At 39.2% G+C, this 22,278-nt stretch overlaps 1 protein-coding gene across 1 annotated transcript in view; it reads right to left on the bottom strand.

Moving 5' to 3' along the window:
* The window catches only part of UST (uronyl 2-sulfotransferase), a 267,617-nt gene that overhangs the window by 137,109 nt on the left and 108,230 nt on the right, over positions 1 to 22,278 (bottom strand). The window contains exon 2 of the mRNA XM_090279955.1: positions 21,791 to 21,834. Within this exon, the coding sequence (XP_090136081.1) occupies positions 21,791 to 21,834 (44 nt within the window). The remainder of the gene's footprint in view (positions 1 to 21,790; positions 21,835 to 22,278) is intronic.

The raw sequence follows: 22,278 nt of genomic DNA, 5'->3' as shown, positions 1-22,278 counted from the left end.
GATTATGCTCAACATCAATCTGTCTTGAGAACAAAGCTTAAGTCTCTGGACCACAGAAACAGTTTGGGTCAAGCTAAAGATAACATCTTGACTTCAGTAGTATTTCAGCCCTGGCCCTAAAGACCACACCTTGAAATCAGATAGAACAATGCCATGATTTTTCCCCTATATAACCCGTCCCCTAGAAGCCATTGGACAGCCAGGTCTTTGAGCATGAGCTCACAGGCGTGGCACCATTTCCTTAAAAATAAACCTTTACTTTCTTGGCGGCAAACTCCTGTTTGTATTGAGTTGGGCTTTGCTGTGCCCTGGCAAACAGTCCCCTTTAGTCTGGTAACATATATTCAATAAAACTCCTATATTAGGAAGGCTCAATGTTTTTTCTTTGTCTGAAAGAACAATTTTCTTCTAATACGTAGATGCTTCTGTGTAAAAATAATTAATAGAATCAGAAGTTTACTTGAACTGGCATGGGAATGACAAGCATTGAAATTAGGATCTCTTGTTAAGAAATCGAAATCTCAGGAAATGTGTAAACTACTCACTGTTATGGCTTCACCCTAAAATTACTTGTTATCATGTGTCCAAACCTTTGAGATATTCATCACTGACAAATTATCTTTTGATGAATCAGCATAATTCCATCTAATCCCTCCAGCTGGTTTCTTGGGTCATCCCAGTCTTCACAGAAGATTTTAGGCCCTTATAGGATTGTGCAATGGCAGAAATTGCTCGCTCATGCACATGCAATGTTTTATATAGTTCTGGAAGGGAGTTCTGTAGCCTGAAGGTGGAGTGAATCTATCAGAAAGGCATTCTTCAAGCAACCCTTCCAACAGGTGGGTCAGAACATCAGAACCAAGGTCTATCTGCAGAGGTGCTGCTCTGGACATAGCAGAACATTACAAGACTGTCCTCGTTTAAACTATTAATTACCAGTTGGGCAATTTCTTTAATGATCGGCAAACTAAAGGGCCCATTAAAACCACTGGCATTGCAAGTCCCTAATGGCTCCCCTAATTCAATAAGAAACTGTTGCACAAAGCTATTCAAGACTTCTAAGTTTCTCTAAAACTCTGCTGTGTAAAGTGAGAACCAGGCACCACCTGTTCTCAGTTATGTAACCTGGGAACGTGTCAGGAAATGCAGAACCTTGAGCCCCACCCCAGACCAGCTGCATTTTAACAAGATTCCCATTGATTCATATGTATATTACCATTCGATAACCCATCCTTTAAATAACAAGGTAGGTGCACCGATTTGCTCTATAATAATAGGCAGTGAACTGGTCATGTGAAATGATCACCAAGTGGGCATTCTGTAAAAAAAATCAAATACTTATTCTCCAAAGAGATTTTTCAAAGTGCTATCATCTGTGCTTATCAGAGGGTGATTTACTGTAAGATAAAAAATAAAACAAACTCTCAAGGGAAATCCACTGCACCTGATAACTGTTTATCTTCATTTCTTGCCAAACAATCTATGAACAGGCTGTGACCAGTCAGAGAAGAATTTTTCCAATTGCTTCTTTCTCCCTGTGGGTGAATTATGGGAGCCATTACAAGCAAAGGCGATGGAGATAAGAGTTGCTTCTCCTTGATCCTAGTGTTCTCTTAAATTATACACTACAGGGTTGGAGTTATTGATTAACAACAGGAAGGCCTGCAATTCCCCAAACTGTAGAATTTAATGAACCGTGGCTCAGGACTGATGTGTGATACCAGCTCACTCTCCCTTTTTCCTTTCCTTCTGTCATGATTATTTGTTGTTATACGTCCTTTGATAAGCAGTCTTGAGATGAAAAGAAACAACTCATGAATTAAAACTGTGAATTACATGTACTCAGGAAATGCACATAAGAGACCACAAAAAGACCCATAGATGGGGCATTTGAATCTATTTTTGTTATAATTTCTTTGCTGCGTAAAAGGATTTGAGGCAGTTTGCCAGGCTTCTCCACACCCTGCCACTGAAGAAAAGCATGCAATAAAACAACAAAAATAAATTAAAAAAAAAAAAATTAACAAAGCAATCAGAACAAAAACAAAATACAACAAGTAAGTAAAATAGGAAAAAGACACAATATAGAAAAATAAGACAATTTCAGTTTCATACCTGATTATTTTTTCTGATAATTTCTTCTTATTTTATGTTTCTCTTTTGGTTTCAGTTATGACTTCCTAGAAAAGCTATTTGTTTTGTAAGCCAATTTTTCCATCCCCAAGTGACTGACACATGAGTGATTTGGAATTCTAAAAATCAAAGCCTGAAGGAAGAAGACATCAAGTTGATCAACAAAATCAAATTGATAAAGAATACAGCAAGAGCTGGTGGCTTCTCTAAAGGAGAGAAAGGTTCAGTTGGTTGGTGGGATGTGGATGAAGAGGGACAAGGTTAGATCTTAGAAGCTGCCTGGGTCCCTCCACCCCCAAGACCAACTGGTTTGGGGAGGGGCAGGTTAATAGAAATCCCCTATCATTTGCTGGGAATCCTAGAGAACAAGGGGCCGCCTTCCAGGCCCATAAAAAGCAACCTCACTTCTGACCAGAGCTTGAGCTTCGGGGTGTTGATGGCTGCGGTAGACAAACGGTCCTGGGACAGTTCACTACGAGAAGTCTCTGGAATTTTTTCTAAAGTTGAGGGACAGGACCTGAGGGACCTGGGGTCATGACAAGCAGGCTGCAGCATGTATGGGCTTGCTGAGCAGAGGCCCCGGTGTGGCCAGGGTCTGTGACTCAGACAGAGAAGCAACAAACTGAAACCCAAGACCAGGCCCAATGACCTGGGACAATCCTGAACAGAGGACAGCCCCTGGACAAAGTGTCACTCTCCTGAGGCCACACAAAACCCCAGGGAACTTGATCAGCCACATGGAGAAAGGGTGAAAGGAAAGGGAAGGAGCGATCCTCAAGAAGTTGACTTAAGCTGGAAGAAACTGAGATACCTTTCTACCATCAGTGGAAATGGGGACTCCTACATTAGACTTATTTATATTAGGGAAACATCTATAATGTTACATTTTACACACGTAACATCACAACTTTTACAAATACACACACACACATATACACACAACAACAACAAGAAGTCGTCCCTAGGCATGCATGGGGGATTAGTTCTATATCCAAAATCCATGGATGCTCAAGACCCTTATATAAAATGGCATAGTATTTGTATATAACCTATGCATATCCTCCTGTATACTCTGTCATTTCTAGATCATTTATAATACCTAATGCAAGGTAAATATTATGTAACTAGTTGATATACTATATAATTTAGGGAATAATGACAAGAAAAGGTTACCTGTCCATGTTCAGTACAGCCACAACCAGCGTAGACCTAATTACCTAGGACATGTCAGCAACATGTACTATGTTTATTTTGTATATTTTCCACCCTCAAAAAGCCAAGTGTACCCACCCACCTATCTATCTATGTATCTATCTATCTATCTACATGCAGTTAGTTTACTAGAAGGTTGAACTAACTCAAATTAGTGAAGAGAACGGGACAAGGGGCCCACCTGATGGTTCTGAGTAAATCCGTTAACTTTCTCAAAGGTTGTGAGCCTGTGCATGCGTCTTAAAGAGCAGGTGGGCTGTAATACGACAGAACAGGGAGATGGCTTAAGTTGTCCTTCACAGTGAAACAGAGTTCTAGAAGGAAAGGGAGACTAGGTAAGAGGGAGTGTCAAACAGCATTCACGTTTACCTTAGGAGACTTCATTTATTTCAATTGTGAAATTTATCTGTGCTTTCCCAGTGCAATCAATCATGTCTGGGCTCTGTTACCAGGAAACAAACTTCTAAATCATTAAATAAATAATAAGCCACACCCTTTCCCCCAAATAAAGAACAGTGGCCTTCGGCTTTTCCTCAGAAATCTTTGCTAGTTCTTTTAATAGCTGCATAATTAAGACAATAGTTCTTAAAATATTGTGCCTTATTTATAGCCTGGGAAAATGGAACCTGCCTGTTTAGTAACCCAAACTCATCACATCTGCTGTTATTTTTGATGGGGGAAAGTACTTGAGGAATTTCTATCTAGCAAAAGGTTTATCTACTTGCTGGTACTTCGACCATAGCCAAGTAATCACTTAGAAGGCAGGATCGCAGGGTGGCAATTTTCTAAGTGAAAATAGAAGGGGTCTGCCAGCACACTGCCCTCAGCTAACACACAGTCTCAAGGATAGTATGGCTAAACAATGTTGCAGCAATAATGTAGATTCTGAGTGCTTCGACGTCCCTGGGGACCTACACGCTCCACTGCCCGAACGAACACGGAACAACTAAAACCGTCCGCCCAGCGTGCCTCTGGGCACCTGAAATTGGAGTAAACTGTTTCAGCGGGAGATGAAAAATTCCAATCTTCTTATATTTGCAACTATACGAAAGAATATTAAATTGCACATTTAAAAAAGATCAATCATCTGGTTTAGTGCTATGAGCACAATTATTAGGGAACCATTTAGTTTTCTATGCCTTATCTGGTAACTTCTGAGAAATAAGAAGCACCTTTTTCTCTCTGTTAATGGTGGAACTTTTGGAACTCCGTTGTTGAGACTATTTAAGGCCAAAAGCAGATGGCACTTCCCATCTATATACTTTAAGATCGATTACAATCAGAACTTTTTAAACATAAAAAGTTGAATTACTTTCCATTAAATTGGAGTTTCTGACAAAATAAATTTAGGAGAAATTTCACTAAAATACACTTACCCTCAAAGAGAATGTTTTAAGATAAATGTAATTTCTGATGAACTAATATTGAAAAATATATATTTATGTAACATTTAAAGAAAGTTTTATAAAAAGATAATTGTAAGTTTAAAAAATTATGAAATAGTAAATGTGCATAAAAGAATATATAAAAACACATCCTTATAATCCTTAATTATGAATAAATTACAGGTTTTGGATGTAATTCAAGCATAACATTAACTGTAAAGAATTAGAAGATTAAGAATACACAATTGAAAATATTTCTAAAAAGGTTGAAGAATGAAACCGACTTGAATTATGAAATAATCAAGTTAATCCAAGAAAGGATGATGCAGCTTTTTCATCAATAGCTTTTTTGCGATGCTCTAAAATTTTTTTCTCTTTTTCAAAATTACATTACAAAACCATTTGGATATTAAAATGAGAGAAAATTAATCTTTTTTGGTACTTTTTGAATTATAAATATGGTTGAAAATATATTATCTGTATAACTCAGTCATTCAGATTACTCATGTTCACAACAGAATTAAAAGAAATTTAATATTTATGATTAAAATACAAAATTATAAGTCTCTGAATTTGTTTTACACACACTCAAACTCTAAAAGGCTTAGGTATAAGTAAAACAATTAAATGCAATAAGTAAAATAGTAACTTTTGATATTTTTGGTAACAATAGTTGACCTTCTCAGACACCAATATGAACAATATACCCTTGAAAGTCTAGGATGTTGAAATGAAGTGATTCTTCTGTCAGACATTTCACTCATGCACTGATTGGCTTTGAGTCTATAATGATAACCAGGTAGTCCTTTATGTTTTTGATTGGATGAAACTGTAATCTATAAAGGTATCTCAATATATCACTGATTAAAAATATATCATGTATATCTATTTTAAATGTTCAGTAACAAAAACATTTTTTCTAGAAAAAAAAAAAAACCTTGCTAAACCGAGTTGATCTGGCTTGAACCAAATACCACAAAACATATGCAACCAAATTTATTTAAAACACCCTAAAAGGCCTCAGCAGACATTTATAAATGGACAGATGTTAAAATAGTATCTACAAATATTACCAATTCATTTCAGGACCCACTGAAGATGCAATTCATCCATTAGTGGCATTAGGGAATATACTTTAGGTAATGCACTTAGTACTAGGCCTATGCTAAACATTTTATATGGTTTATTTCAATCCATCCTTTCCCCAACCCTAACAAATAAGGACTTCTGTTCCTCTTACACAGATGAGGAAGCAGGATAACAGACATTCAGAAATTTGTCCCAACCACACAGTTAACAAGAGGCAGTCTTAATCCGAATGCAGGTACACTGAGCTTGGGAAGCTGAGCTCTTATCTGCCAGACTACGATAGCAACCATGCTAACATCTTTCCTCATTGAAATATTCTTTTTGTTCTTGCCCAACGTAAGGCAGGGGGTGGGGTGCATCTGGTTTTGAAAAGGAAGAAAAAAATCAGAGAAGCATGAGAAGCAAAGTGAGGGAAAGAAGTGATTCTGGGCAAGCAGCAGCCCCACTCCACCCCCACACGCCCCACCCCCGCCCCGGTTAATGCTCTACACCATCCTGTGGAGCTGCGGCGCACGATGGGATCCGGCCGGGTATAGCTCACGTGGCTGACACGCTTTTGGCTACCTCTGCCTGCCAGATGAAAGGATTCTTCTAGGTACCTATAATTAGTACATATCCCTTAAGCCAAAAAGATGTATAAAACATGTTCCGTGCCCTTAGGGAATTACAGTATCTTTGAGGAGATAAAAATATATACATACAGGTGACAGTACAATGCATAACGACGTGTGCCAACTATCATTAAGGAGAGGATTATAAGAGCGTAAGGAACATTTTTAGTGCTTTATAGTTTTGTACATTATGATCTGTAGCAGGAGCTCAAGGCTGCCTTCATCTCCATGGAGGGGGAGGGCTCAAGGTCATGGATTCCTCAAGGACAAAATTAGGCCACGGTGGCAAGGAGTGGGCTTCTCAAGGGGCAGCGTTTAAAGGTTTTTAAAGCCGTTTTCCACTTGGCTCCCTCCCTTGGCTTCTTCCTGTTGTTGGCCTGTTTCCCGTTGCTCATTCTTCTCTTATGTTTCATGCAGCTAAGGAAAGAAGTAAATGGCTCCAAAGTCCCCCTTATTAGGGGGAAAGCCAAGAGGGTGTCCGGGTATGGCCGCAGGGGAAGGCCGTGATGGGAGAGTCCAGTGGTTCTGCTCTGCTCTGGGCCTCAGGTGTATAATGGTCACTCCCTTTTGCATCTTTTCACCATCAGGGATGATGAAAGCACAGGTCAAGGTGACAGTGTGAGCCTGGAAGGAAACTGTCCAGATGTCACTCGGCCTGTCTTTCATTAGACTTTAAGCTTCAGGGGGGAAAAAGAAACCCTGTTAGCTCCCCATCGTCAAGCCAGCTCACCAGCACAGCAGGCCATATTGGGGTTCATTTGCAGGGTGTCCTCTCTGAAACCTGGGAAGAGGAGGCAGCTCCCCACGGACCTAGACATTTGGGGAACAGAGCATCCCCACCTTTACCCACCCATCAGTGATGGAGCCAGCACCTTACAGTTCTCAAAGCACGTTTACAAACATTACTTGATTTACTTTTACACAAACTCAAATGTGAAGAATTCAGGAAAATCATTATTACTTTCCATTTCATAAATGAGAAAAACAAAACTCAGAAAGAGTAGTTGGCTTTTGCCAGGTCCAAGAATTAGTAAGAGTTGGAACAGGGCTGTACCCGGAACTGCATACTCCTGGTTCTAAAGCATTGACACGGTACAGGCTGCAGCTAGGCAGCCAGGGAAGGGGCAGGATTTAAGCCGCACCCTACAAGATGGGCCATCTGGACAGTAGTGGTCCAGTGAATGAGTGGGAGATAAGCATCGGTAGTACTAAATTGTAGATAAGAGTCAGCAATTACTAATTAATATTCTTATTGGGGAAAAATGTTCATTTTCCTTTACATATATATAAAATAAGAATGATCTTCCTGGACTCAAGAACATCAACACTAAAACAGCAGGCTCTTCCTCCAAACAACCTTGTTCTCTTCCTAATCCACTGTGAATTTGTCATCCATGAATATATATACACCTTTATGAGGACTGACTTATAGTTTTGGCCTGCACTCTTATGTGGGTAAATGATGTCCGGTTGTTTATTATCCACTGTGAGAAGCACAATATCCCTCAATCTGTCTTTCATATGCCTTAATGAGATTTGAGGGACAAGAAGCTTGTATATTGCAGACCAGAGATGTGTGCAAGGCCTTGGTGAACAATTTCATGTTCGCCTCAATCTTGCTCCTGGTTTTATAGACTTGGATCATTTCCCTCAGCCAGTGTCTTTCCTGACAAGAATTGTAATCAATTTAGTTTTTCTTTTCACCTGCATGATCATTTTAGTTGTTAGTTTCTCTATGTTCTCCAGCTCAATTATGCCTCTTAAATCATTGTTGACTAAAATGGCATATCGTCTTTCAGGTGTAGATAAATCACAGCTTTCAGGGCACAGCTATGTTCCCTGCTGACCGGTATCCAGCGTTTTGATAGTTTCTCTGGGCTGCAGTACCATATTGAGTGGAAGTCTCTAGATGACAGCTGACAAAGACACTAGACTTAGTGGATAGTCCTGTGGTTTACTACTATTCCTCTCCCTCTTCGGACCAAAAAAAAAAAAAAAAAAAGATTCAAGTCATCTGCAAACTCAGAGATTTTTCTAAGCATTTTCTCTTCCAAGTCACCAGTGAAGATATTAAGAGAAGTCAAACATTGATTTTAAAGAAGTATGTGATTATACTTATCAACCTATCTCCCATTAGTTTTTTAAAAATAAAAGTGAATTAAGTTAATTCATTTCAAAATGTGTTTCTAAGTGCAAGATCACAAGAAAATAAATTCCTTCAAATAATTGTATGTTTTTAAAAAGTTAAATATTTCATTAACATGATAAAAAAAAACTACCTATTAAGCTCAAAGTCAAAATTAAGATTAGTGATAAAATACTTGTAGGATTATCATTAAAACTTCAAGCAAAACAAAGATGTTGCCTATAGCCACCACTCATTCATTTAACAAATATTTATTGAGTGCTGCTATCTGTCAGTACATGTTGTAAATGTGTGGCATAGTGATAATTAACACACACTCCCCCACCATAGACTTCATGTTACTCAATATTATTCTGGATAATAATATAAAACTTAAAATACAATTAAATAAGAGATAAAGTGAATGTTGTTTGTCAAGTATGTGATACTCTATTAAAAAAATTGAAAAATTATTGAAATAAAAATTTCAGCCACATGAGTATATATAAAACACAAAATCAATAATTTTAACCATTACAACAATCCATTTAAAATATAGCAGAAAAAAATATTTCATTCTGAATAACAACCAAAAAGAAAAAGAAAAATATCTAGGGATAACCTTTTCTAAGAAGGATAAAGACCCTTTATGGAACCAAAGAATACTATATATAAAACATTCAGAGAACAATAACAAACTCTTGGAAATAAGAAAATGAGAACAATGAGGGAGAAACTCAACAGAAACAATGAAAGACAAAGATGAGAAATTCTACTAGGTGGTAGTGCAAAAAGCCAGAAAATTAAGAGAAGCAAAAATAAAAAATATATAAGCAGTTTATTATGAAGGTTTAACATCCAAAGAAGAGGAGATCAGAAAGACAAAAAGAGAAAATACAAAGGAAGAAATCAGTGGAAAAAGTCAAGCAAATATCCCAAAACAGAGTATCAGTTTCCTGACTGAAAACTCACTAAGTACCCAGGATAGTATCTGAAAACTGACACACAGTAGGTACAAAATTATAATATTTTAGGGTACCAGAAATACGAAGCTTTCACGGAGACAGATTATATTTTCATATAAATGGTCAAGAATTAGTCTTCTCAACAGAAATACTGGAAGTTACTAGTGGAGAACCTTAACGTTCTGAGGGAAAATGATTTTGTGGCAGAGACATTTAATGCTCACAATACCCGTGAGTTTATTTCCCAACTCCCTGGTAATGGAGCTGGGCCTGTGGCCAATTCTTGCCAGCAGACTGCTCACAAAAGTAACATGTAATTTTCAGAATGAAGGAATGAAAAGTCCGTACACATCCCCCCAGCTCCTCTCCGCCCTGCCGTTCTGGCACAGGGGTCCGAGTTGAGAAGGTGAAGCCACAAGATATAAACAGCCTGGATCCCTGTGTGAGCTCTGGAAGGGAGCTGGGCTAAGAGCTGCTGGATCCACAGAGGATCTTGCGTAAGCAAGACTTAAACTCCAGTGTGTGTGAAGTCACTGAGTTTTATATCACCCTTGTCTATCCTGATTAATACAGATTCCCAATCTGGAATTTTATATCCAGTCCAACTATCAATCAAGGATAGAATAAAGGCATTTTCAGAAATGCAATATTTCAGAAAAGTTTCAGTCCATGCACCTTTTCTCAAGAAGCTGCTGGAAGCTGAAGAAAGAGAAGGATAAGCATGGAAGGCAAAACAATGCCTCCCACCCCAAGGTGTCCAAGTCCTAACCTCCAGAATTTGTGGATATGTTATCTTACATGACAAAATGGATCTTGAGATAGCGAGATGATCCTGTATTACTCAAGTGGACCCAATATAATCACAGGGTCCTTAGCAGGGGAAGAGGGAGGGAGGAGAGGAAGAGTCAGAGATCTGAGCTTCAGTGCTGGCTCTGGAGGTGGAGAAAGGCGCCACCAGCCAAAGAATGCATGTGACCCCTAGAAGCTGGGAAGTCAGGAAATGGATTCTCTTCTAGAGCTTCCGGAAGGAAAGAGCCCTGCTGACTCCTTCATTTTAGACACAGTTCAGACTTGTAATCCCAGAACTGTAAGATAATAAATGTATCCTTTTAAGTCATTAGGTTTATTGCAATTTGTTACAGCAGCAACAGGAAACTAATACCATATGGTTATGCAGAAAGTAGAAGCAAACAAAGAGTGAATGGAGCTCCCGAGACATGTGAGCAGGAAGCTGAGCGTAACCAGCCAGATGGGAGCAGGTGAGAAGGCCCAGGGGAGACATCAGCAACTTGACACTGAAAAAAACACCCTAATGTATCTGGAGGCCATGAGAGGAGATCTCCACCCCTGGGGAAGAGTGTGAAAGTAACTGGGGGACCATAGAAGAGTATGAGGACAAATTTCCAAAGCAGGACAATTATTTATTGCAAAGAAAACAAAAGGCTCAGCTGTGGCTATTTTTACCGAGTGTCAACAATAAAAATACTTAGCACTCAGTTTAGGAGAATTCGGAACGAGAAGGTGCCTGTGTGGTGGTGCCGGGCTGCCTGCCACAGAATTGCTAAATCCTCTCCCACAGAGGATGCCACTGGACAATCCTAAAGCTGACAAAAATCAAGAAGCAGCAACATAATCAGGTTATTCAGAGATCTGAAAGCTGATGCCCAAGACTCAAGTGAAAAGACTCTAAAGTAATTGCTTCTGAGGAGCAGAGAGAGCCATCTGGTGCTTTAAGCTCTGTGCATGAGGTCCCTGCTTAACTTTAATTAACCCAAAAATGAAATAAAAGGACTGGAAAAATAGCCACAACAAATAATGCCTAAGGCTTTAGTTATTCTTACTGTACTCTAAAGAAAGACTGGACAGGATTGTGAAAAACTTCATTACGGTTGCCCCTGAGTGGTGGCAGTATGGGTGATTATTTTTTCCTACTGCTCAATAGTTTTCTGTATTTTCCAAATCAAAACAAAATAGGAGCATACATAATATTTAAAACCAAAAAAAAAAAAAAAAAAAGATCATATGGTCAAGGAAAACCCCCCCAAAAAAACAAAGAATTAGGTAACTATATTGGGAATTGCTAAGATGATTAAGTTACTAACAACTTTGAAAACCCTGAGGCAACTAGCTGTTCCCCTGCCAAAGAATGGTGGCATGGGTTTTATGATTTACTAAAGCAATTCCTTGATTAAATATACTTTCCAACAACAATGTGCAAATTTAAAATTTCATGCTTCATTTAAAGCTCTCTATTTTTGTTCACGGCAGCCCAAACGTGACAACCCATTAAGTCCATGATCGTAACTGGTGTTGGTTTCAATAAGGGTTAGAGAACATTTATCAATGATAACTAGTCCTTGGGCCTTGGGGAGTGGAATGGGGAAGATGCTGAAAGAACAATTATATAAACCACATATTTTTCAGACCTATGGCTTCACAGAATTTTTTTAATTAAAAAAAAAAAGACAGAAATGAAAAATGTACTTAATAGCACTAAATATTTGTTGAGGAAAAAATGAATTCATTACATTGTTCTTAGGGAAAAAAGTGGACATACTGAATACTCGTAATATTAATAAATTTAGATGTACTCTTTTTGAACTTGGACATAGATCTCCAGGGAAAGCTGAAATCTCAGGGGGCCACTAGGTGGGCCTAACAAACACTTCCACATTAATGGTTAAGAGCTGTGAGGGGTGCAAAGGAGAGTGAAGAGGGAATACAGGTGACTTGGGGATCAGATACAATACCCTTATTATGGAAGGTTAATTCATTTGCCTTTGGCAGATTCTTTTAACCTTCTAACTTTTAATTACTCATCTCAAACAAAATACCAAAGCACAGAGTTCCTTAGAGCACACACTAAGCTCACATGCCCTTAGAGTTATTTAAAAATAAAATGTTCAAGTCATTAATTTTCCCACCATTTGCAATGATTTAAAAAGAATGAGAGGGTGGAAAGGACTCCTTCAAGGTCATGCTCTTAACTGTGAAACTGATTCCTGACTCCCTGCTTCATTCTGTCCTGCTAGTTCTCTTTCTCTAATCCTAGCTTATTTATCATGTATCATTAAACACAAACTTATTACCCAGTACAATCGATTATTCCATAAAATGAAAAGCAGCATCATATTTGTAGGTCTTTTTTATATATAAAGGGCTTTGGGTAAAGTCAGGTTTGGACACAGAATAATACGAGCTTAAGAAAAACTATATGTCAAGGGGTCGTGGAAGGCCTTGCTTAATATGCAGAACGAGCCCAAGGAATAAAAGGAGGGGCAGCCATGCCCCTCCTTAGGAGATGGTATCTGGTAGGGCAACTAACATGTAATTAATTGCTTTTAAAAACCCAAAGAAAATGGAGCTGGGGGATTGAAAGTGAGGCTTACTCTGAATTTTCCCAGACGGGGTTACCAGAAGCTGTCAAAGGCCCTATAAAGGAAATATCTATAGTACTAAGGGCCCACCACTGGGCGCTTACATGTGTCTGGCATCATGCTAAGTAGTTTCCATTTCTTGCATTTAAGTCTCACAACTCCAAGAGGTGGACATTCATTATTCATCTCATTTAGAAATAGAAAACTGAAGCTCAGGGGGGTGAAGTACTTAGTCTAAGGTCACTAGTCACATCACTAGGATTTGAACTGAGATTTGATTTCAAAATCCATGCTCCTCAGCCTCCTTGCCACTACCAACAAATCAGAAGTCAGAGTGGAGAATCTGGCGAGTTAAAATAGTAACATGTTTTAAATCTAAGGCATGGGTATATTGGGTAAGTATATGGGGTGTGCATTTCATTTATTTCACTATTTTTGTGTGTGTTTGGAATACTTCATAGTTAAGAAAATAACTGTGGAGAAACTTCATTATTTCTGCCTTAGATAAAAATAAGAAAATATAAACTTCTTGAGAATGCCATTTTTTTTTTTTTTGTCCCAAGGAAAAAAAGATAGTGTGAATCTAAAGAAATATCCCATGATATTTCTAGCAGGACGGAAGAGAGCTGTAAAACCGGGGTCCTGTTATCAGCAGCAATGACTTCAGGAATTGATGTCAGAATGGAAGCTGTCAGACAAGGCAGGCCCAGCACACAACCCAAATCTGGACCAGAGTTTTATTTGCTTTCTGCAGGTCCTCAGACACAAGAGGAAAACCAGGTGGATGGCCGTGTGTGCATCCTGAAAAATACGTTTAGAGGTTTTAAGGGATAAAAACAAGTAATTGATTTTCCTTTTGAATTTCAGCCCGACTTTTCCAGGTAAAAAAGTGATTCCGACCAAAGGAGACAGTGTGTACACATAAAGCCCCAGCCAGCTGTCCTCAGGGAAAAGGAGGATTTTGGATCCAGAAACCCCTCCAAACTGACTACTGCTTGGCCAAGACACCCGAGAGTTACCATGCTCCCAGTAGCTTCCGGGAGTCACTCACCTACTACGATCACGAGATGTGTGGTGTCCGTCTTTAGGCTCCAAGCAAAGAATGTAAACCATGGTTTCTGTACTAAAAAAACATTAAAACATCTCCTTTCAGCTAATATAGCTCTGACTTTAAAGGAGCTGTTGAAAGGGAAAAAAATGGAAATGAAAATGCAGTCTTTCTTAGGGACTCAGGGATAGTGATGTTAAATTGCAGGCTGAGAAATCTATAAAAATAGGAAGGCATTTTTTGAAAAAACAGGCTTCTTTACTGTTTCCCTTTGTTACTCTCGCAGCCCCTGATCCTGTGAAGATAGGAAGTTTCTTTTCAGTAACTTTCTCTTAAATAAAAAAGGTTGTTGAGGCCTTTTTCAGAGAAAAATATAATAATATAATGTAACATAATATGATTTCTGTATATTAAAAAACAATTTTAACCATAGAAATAAATTTCAAATAGAGGAAATTGGAGAGACTATTGGGGATAATAAAATAGCTAAAGACATAAAATTATGAAGAAAAAAGATCCAAAGAACAGTAAAAAAGGGGTATTGGGGAAAAACTTGAGTAGTATTAAAAGTTGAAAAAAAGCATGAAATGTACTTAAATTATCCTAATGACAGACTTCAAAGGATGATTTCAATGTTTATTAAATCAAATCAGATAATGCCAAACAGGGTGTAACAGTCAATGCTATCCTGGTAATCGAAGATATTAAACTCAGCCCATTTGAATTACTTCCTAGGGCTGCCTGACCAAGTATCACAAACTGGTTAGCTTAGAAGAATAGAAATTTATTTTCTCAGAGTTAAGAAGGCCAGGAGTCTAAAAGCAAGGTATCAGCAAAGTTCACTTCCTCTTGGGGGCCCAGAGGGAGAATCTGCCCCAGGCCTCTGTCCTAGATCCTAGTGGTTGCCAGCAGTGGTTGGTGTTCCTGGGCTTGGGGCAGCATAACCCTCACGTCCGCCCCTTCAAGCTTCAATTTTCTATTTCCCAAGGAGGTTAGTAATGTCCGCCTCTTAAGAGTTATGAGGCTTAAATGCAATCAATAGCAAGGACGTAGCACGGTTCCAGTCACCCAGCAGTAGGACTGTATTTCCTTTATACAGCCTTTTGCAGGTTCTGGTAACTCAGTTTGGGACACGTAGAGTCAGCCTCAATCCCATGCATCACAGGGCATTCTCTCTGTGTATCTCTGTCTCTGTCCAAACTTCCCTCTTCTGATAAGGACATCATTCATATTCATTATAGGGTCCCTCCTACTCCAGTGGGAGCTCATCTTAACTTGATTACAATGGCAAAAAGTCTGTTTCCAAATAAGATTGCATTCACAGATTCTGGTGGTTAGGCCTTCAATGTGTCTTTAGATGTTGGGGGGACACAATTCAATCCATAATACCATTCAGACGGAATTGTGACTTGCCACTGCCTTTCTACTCTTCAACTACATTGACATGGTCCCCATCGCTTAAGAAAAGAGTTTGTGTCACGACCTCTGTAGGGTTAAGTTATCCTATTTTTTCTCTCTTTCCTGTTAGAGCCAAGCTCCTCAAGGAAGTTCATGTCTCCATTTTCTAACCCATTGCTCCTCAAGCCCCAGCAGGGAGGCCCGTCCTTCTGCACCCGCTCCATCCCAGACTCTAACTAGGTAGTTCTTCCTATTCAACCTTCAGGACTCTCACTTGGAGAGGAGGTGGTCTAGTGGAGACTCTTGTGTTCATCCTTATCATAGCACCTAGAAACGACTTAATATACTAGATTGGTCCTGTTTACTAGCCTGTCCTTCCCACTGGACTATGAGCTCCTTCAGGTCTCAAAGAATCAAGAACTAGGACAGCACATGGTTCTGTGGCTGACATATTCTTTAGTCTAAATGACCCTACACAAACAGCCATACATTCATTCATTCATTCATTCATTCATTCATTGAAGAGTTCACTAAGCACCAAATTGATGTCAGGATCTGTGCCAAGTGCTGGGGCTATGAGGCTGCAGAAGACACAGTCCCTGCCCTTAAGACACAACTAGGTTATAAAGTATTAGATGTCAGAGATTAGCTTCAATTTTTTTGTGTTTTTTTGATCCCTTGCACAAAGTAGGCACTCAATAATTAATTGATACTAAAGGAAAGCTGACTTTTGGGGATAGGTGGGTAAGAAGAACTAACCTTTATTGAGCAATTAATTGGTCACTGCCAGACACTGCTAGGTCCTGTACACATTATCTCAATTAATATTATGACTTCTCATTCATTTGGAGATTGCTTGTGCAGCATAAGTTGTAAACTCTCTTATAAGGAATACATTTTAAAATAGAAAGTTGAATACTAATATCAGCTAGCACATTACTTTATATACAAAAATAATGTATAAATATTATGTGTCAAAATACTTTTGTATACAAATGTAGATATCAGTCATCTATCTTAACCCTCTAAAAACCATCGGGAGTAATTGGATCCATTTTGTTTTGGGGGTGTTTTTTGAACAGTTCTAACTATTGATATAAATTAATATTTCTTGACTTTATTCTTTCTTAGAGATGTTCCAGAGAAAATATGCTTTTGAAAATAAAGAGAACAAAACTCATTTTACATTTCAATTACTGCATAATAGGTTCATATAATAGAATTACAATTGTATAATCATAACAATAAATATTATAATTACCACACAAGTAGAGTCTATTTGCCTTTTTAAAAAGTTTAAGATCCAGTATAAGAACTTAATTATTTTTCTTATATCTTAAAACAATTTGTTATTTAATGATACTAGAATAATTACCTATCAACTTATACATCAGTTATCCCCAAACATGCTTTTAAAAATACTAAAAGTAATAGGAAAATGGAAGAATGATGGAATGTCTTAGAACTACACTTTTGTTCAGTGCTAATTGAGCTATTCTATTCTGTGCCTACAGGGAATTCGATATGTGGCTGGTGAAAGAAACTAAATTTTTATTTTCTGAATTTTTATTAATATAAATTTAAACAGCTACATGAGAACAATGGCTGCTGTATTGAACAGTGCAGGCCTAGAAGAATGGCTCATTAGGGAAATCAATTCTCACTATTGCATCACCCTTCATATTACTTATTGCATTACTCAAAATATCACACATCTTTCTGAAAGATATAAAAGAGGATTAGAGGCACCATCTTTGTAGTTTGCTTTTAACTTCCACTGGACAGAATGGAGAATTCAAAATTTTTCATTCCTGCCTCTATTGAGAAAAAGAGGAAAACTGACAGAAGGAGAGGTTCCACCACATTAGCGGAATCAGAGATGAATGCCAAGCCTTGGACAACAGCACTCAAGATGCTAATGATGATGGTGAAATTGATCACAACAGGGAAACCTCAGGCTACGAGTCACAGGTGATGCCATTCTAGATCAATTCTCTGAAACTCAAGAGTAAGTGAGTGAACAATATATTTATTTATTTTTCCACTGTATTTTCAATTTCATTAGTGTTTTGTTTTCGAACACTGTATTTCTAGGGACAAAAAGAAAACATGATATTCTCATCCAACAAGTCATCAAGAGGAAGAACTGCATCAGAATTTTGCAACGAGAATCTGGCTCATCCATTCTGTTCAATGAACATGGGCAGTATTCTTTCACTTTTTATGATGTTTATACACCAAATTTTACTTTTTATACAGTTTGTTAATGGACAAACACTGAAGATATGTATGTATAAAAAGGTGACTGGAAGGCAAAAGATGAGGTAGAAGTAAAAGAATTCACTAGATGGTTAAAAAATTAAAAGAGTCCATGGGGCCCAAGTGGCAAATGGCGATGACTATTTTTTCTGGTATACTGAGGGTTAAAACTTGTTTATTTTATTAGTCAAGGTCCCAACTAACTTATATAAGAGAGTAAACTCCAGAAATAAGGTAAAAATTATTGTATTTCTACTTAAATCAGTAATCTTGAAATGGTTAAAAGCATGAAAGCTAAAGCCACACAGCCTTGGGCTGGATTCCCAAGGCCAAGACTTAGTGCATGGCCTTTGGGAAGTCATTCAGTGTGTGTAAGATCCGTACCCTCATCTCTAAAATAAGGATTAAAAAATTACTTCCTTTTTTATAGAGTTTCATAAAGACTAAATGTGCATGCAAAGCGCTTGGCAGAATGCTTGGCACATAGACATCAGCTCTGGAGTGTGACTTTATTTTCATTGAATGGCTTACACCAATTCTCCTTGTCTATCAGGTCTGGAAGCCCAACACATGTGAAGTGATTACTGTCTTTGATTTCCACCAGGATTGATCATTGAATGTGCTTGATGCTCATGCTCCAGGGGCAGTGAACCCAGGTGAGGAGGAGGTAAACCTTCAGAGGGGAGGCTACTCTGGAAGGGTCCACAGAACTGCAAATGGTCCTTCAGGAGCCAGAGTATACTGCAGGCTTGGCAGCCCAAGTTCAGCCTTACACCAAGAATATTTTTTCCTGGTCTTCAGGTTGAGTGGAGATTACTTCAGTGAACTCAAATTATACAGAAAAGCATAAGAAACGGGGTAAAAATCTGAAATTTCATCATCTGGAGAAAATACAATGATCCGTCCAGGCTTTTTTTCTGCACACACACACACACAGAATTTTATAAGAAGTGTGATCACGCTATACTAGTTGTTTCGTGCCTGTTTTATACTCGTGACTATCTTTCTATTTAAGATAGATCTACATGTTCATTCCTAGGAGGGCTCTAATCTTAAAGACTGTATTTTGTGCACACACAAAATGCTAGCAAAAACAAAAAAGGGGTCTACAAAAGAAAATATTAACGAAAATATTAACATCTGCTTTTAAATGACTTAGCTTAAGAACTGAGGTGAGTTAGGTGGTTAAAGGAGATTTTAAAAACAAGTAAAAAATCAGAGGCCTTTGGTTCTCTTTAATGAAAATATTGGAGACAATGAAGACCTGGGCCCTGTATGCACTGTGTGGCCCCAACCCCACCCCCCAAATGGCCATTACTTGTGGAATGTGGAATTTGTAGAACGGTACTTTTAAAAAATTGGAAACTCGCCTATAAACCTCAGGGTATTTCCAGGACTTAAAAATCTTATTTTTTATCTAGATCACAGCTCTTTCAGTTTTGGCATCAGAAAGTTATAACTGAATGCTAAACAAAGATGAAAACTGTGGGTCTGGACTCGGTCCTGCTGTCCCCTGTTAGGCAGGGGGCTCACTCTGGAGGCCACACATGTGTGGCCTTATCTTTATCCTCTGGGTGCCACTACGTCCCTGGATATGCCAGTGGTCTGTAGACCTAAATAGCCAAAGCCCCACCTCAGGGGACACCCAAGGGACCTTTTTCTGGCAGTCTGATCTCACCACTGCTGGAATTCATTTCCACCCTGTCAGAAGTAATAAGCATGGATGAAAAGATGTTCACATACCAATATTATTTTTATCCATTTTTATATTCTTCTTATTATGGCTACTGCTTAGAAAGTCAAGAGTGTTTTTGCTACTCCACCTCTAGATGATGAAAATGCGGTTATAGGGGAAGAATCTGTAATATATAAACTACTGCTTGTTTAGGGAGATTATATTCACAATTTTCAAACTTGGAAAAGTTTATAAACTCTCTTACTCTGGAAGTGGTCTAAAATGATCTGATATGACCTGATAGGTTTTGTGTATCATGGGGAGCCTTAGATGGGGTTGGCGGAAGAAGGAGGGGTGCAGACCGGACTTCAGGGGTCGGGGGCAGATGCACTGACAGAGAGAGAGTGTTGGAGCACCGGAGAGAGACCAGCAAACTCAGAATCCAGGCACTGAGGTGACTAGCAAAGGGACAGACAGGGTGACCACCCCAGCAAGAGCAAGGGCCCCAGGCAGACTAAAGGAGTGGCCCCAGGCCTGTGACCAAAGACTGAGTATAAGAAAATAAGTTTACATGAAGTGGGCCTGGCTCTTCCCAACAAGTAAAACCCCACTTATCAAACCTGGAACCCAAAGCAATGTCCCGACATGTCATTGAGAGAGACAGATGATGGGTCTCATAGACAGAACCACTAACCCCTCTTTCCTGGAGAGCACCTGGCCCCACTTCGGGGAGAAGTACAGTTTGCAGCAAAGGATTCTGGCGGGCCATCTGCACCATTCTCTTCCCCACCCTGACTTACTCTCCCGCCTGGGCAGGTTACTGACCAAAGGAAATAGGTTTTCACTCCAAGAAAATTTATAGTGGGAATCATCATGATATTAATAAATAGCTTTTATCGAATAAGCCATACCACTCTTTGTAGGCCATTGGCTGTAAAACAAAACAAAACAAACACAGAAAATGTCCAGGGAAATAGTTTCTCTATAACCATGGCCTTCAGAGCTGTGGTTCTCAAATGTGATCCCAGACCAGCAGCACCAGCATCTCTTGGGAGCTGGTTAGAAATGCAAATTATCAGGTCCCGTCTCAGATCTACCAAATCACACACTCAGAGGTCTGAGCCCAACAATCTGTGTTTTAACAAGCCTCCAGGAAACCCAAGTGCAAGCTTAAGTTTGACAATACTGACCTGGTGGAAAGACCTGGAATGGGAGCCAGGAGACCTAAGCTAGATTCCAGCTCTGATGGCATGGCCCAACTCAGTGAAATTGAATGAAGAGCCATGATGTACTAATAATGTGAAGATGTAAGGATACTGAGATGAGCCAGACATGGTTCTTATCTTGAGATGGTGTCAAATCCTCTACATTCTTTTTTCCTCCAGGGTAGAGATTATTTTGTTGCTGTTGTCTTTTCTTTTGTATTTGTATTCCTAATGCCTAAATCATCGTGGGCACTCGATATGCAATAGACCACATGGTAGAGACATTCGTGGCTGTGATAAGTACTATGTACCATTCATCAGTGATCTTAATGTTGCTCCAGTCTAGTTAACATTCACCACCACTATTTAATGCTCATAGCATGCCAAAGACTGAGTGAGTGCTTGTCGTGTATCAGCGGGTTCAGTCTTTTTAGACGCCCTGCACTGTGGACAATATTTTTAATCCTGCTTTGCACATTAAAACTCTGAAGCTCAAACTGTTAAGTAATTTGTCCAATGTCATACACTGAACGTGGCAGAATCAGTGGTAAACCCAGAAACACCTGATTCAGAAGCTCATGGTCTTAAATGGGGGTCTCTAAATCCCAAACTCAAAAGCCAACATTAGGATAAATCCCCAGCCTTTAAGGTTAGTGGTTGATTTTCTTCCCATGATGCACTTAAAACTGTACCTTGCAAGTATCATCTTCAGTGGTCAAAGACTATCTACTTCTCTCTTTCCCTCTTTTTTATTTTTAATAGATCAACATTTGGTTTTCATTGATTTCAAGAAAGTAGACAGTGGTGAGGAACTATATTAATATTTCTTTGGAAATATTAAAAACACAGTCGGGAGAGGGCACTGGCAGGGAAATCTGAGTCTAAGGGGTTGAGCCTTGGGTGGGGTGTCCTAACGAAGGCAGGCCGAGGAGAAGTGGGCAGAGCTGAGTCTGGCCAAGGCTGCAAGGCATGGGGAGGCTGGGTTGTGGGCATCACAACGTGGGCCAGCATGGATGCCGAGGCAGACGAGGCAGCAAACAAGAGAAGCTGCTGAAGACCTAAGTCAGTCCAAGGCTCCAGGGCTGGGATGGCTACAGCTAGTGGTGAAATAACAGCTCTCCTCTTTCGTCATTTTGGCTCCCTCCATATGCTTCTTTTTCTCATACTGTAAGTCAAAGACTAACTTGTCATCTGCCATCTATTTTCCTGTGAGCGATTCAGGGCCCAGGAGGATCTGGTTGGGGTTGTTGGAGGCTGCAGGTACTGAGAAAAGGAAAAGGGGATTTATACCACAAGCAGAGACCCTACCTTACTAGGAGGTGGTCCATGGTCATCCAAGTAAGTGGAATTTCCTAGGGAAAAAGGAAAAGAAGAAAGTTGATGAATCTATAGTTTTAAACCCAAGATGAATTAAGTATGAAGTCATTGCAAATAAGCAGTCTATTCAGACGACTGTACCAAAGAAAAGTGGGTGGGATTTTGCTGTATCACAATGTATTTACAAACATTCTATATACATGAGTGTGTATGCACACAGACATACACATGCAGCAACACGTGCCATTATTCTTCACCCAGTATCTGCTGAGTGTACGTTAGACCAGTGGCATCAGAATTACCTGTAGAGCTTGCTACAACCCAGATTGCCTGGTTCTGATTCCGTAACTCTGAGCATTTGCATTTCTACCAAGCTGCCAAGTGATGCTCAGGATGCCGGTCCTAGAACCACATTTTGAGAACCACTGTTTCGTCTCTCTACTTTGTCTTGATTGGCAGTTTCCTTCATCTTTCCAGTC

The sequence above is a fragment of the Furipterus horrens genome, unplaced genomic scaffold (assembly GCF_987537825.1).
Source record: "Furipterus horrens unplaced genomic scaffold, mFurHor1.1.pri manual_scaffold_6, whole genome shotgun sequence".
Taxonomy (NCBI): Eukaryota; Metazoa; Chordata; class Mammalia; order Chiroptera; family Furipteridae; genus Furipterus; species Furipterus horrens.
The sequence above is the reverse complement of the archived record's forward strand: the minus strand, read 5'-3'. Positions and strand labels throughout refer to the sequence as shown.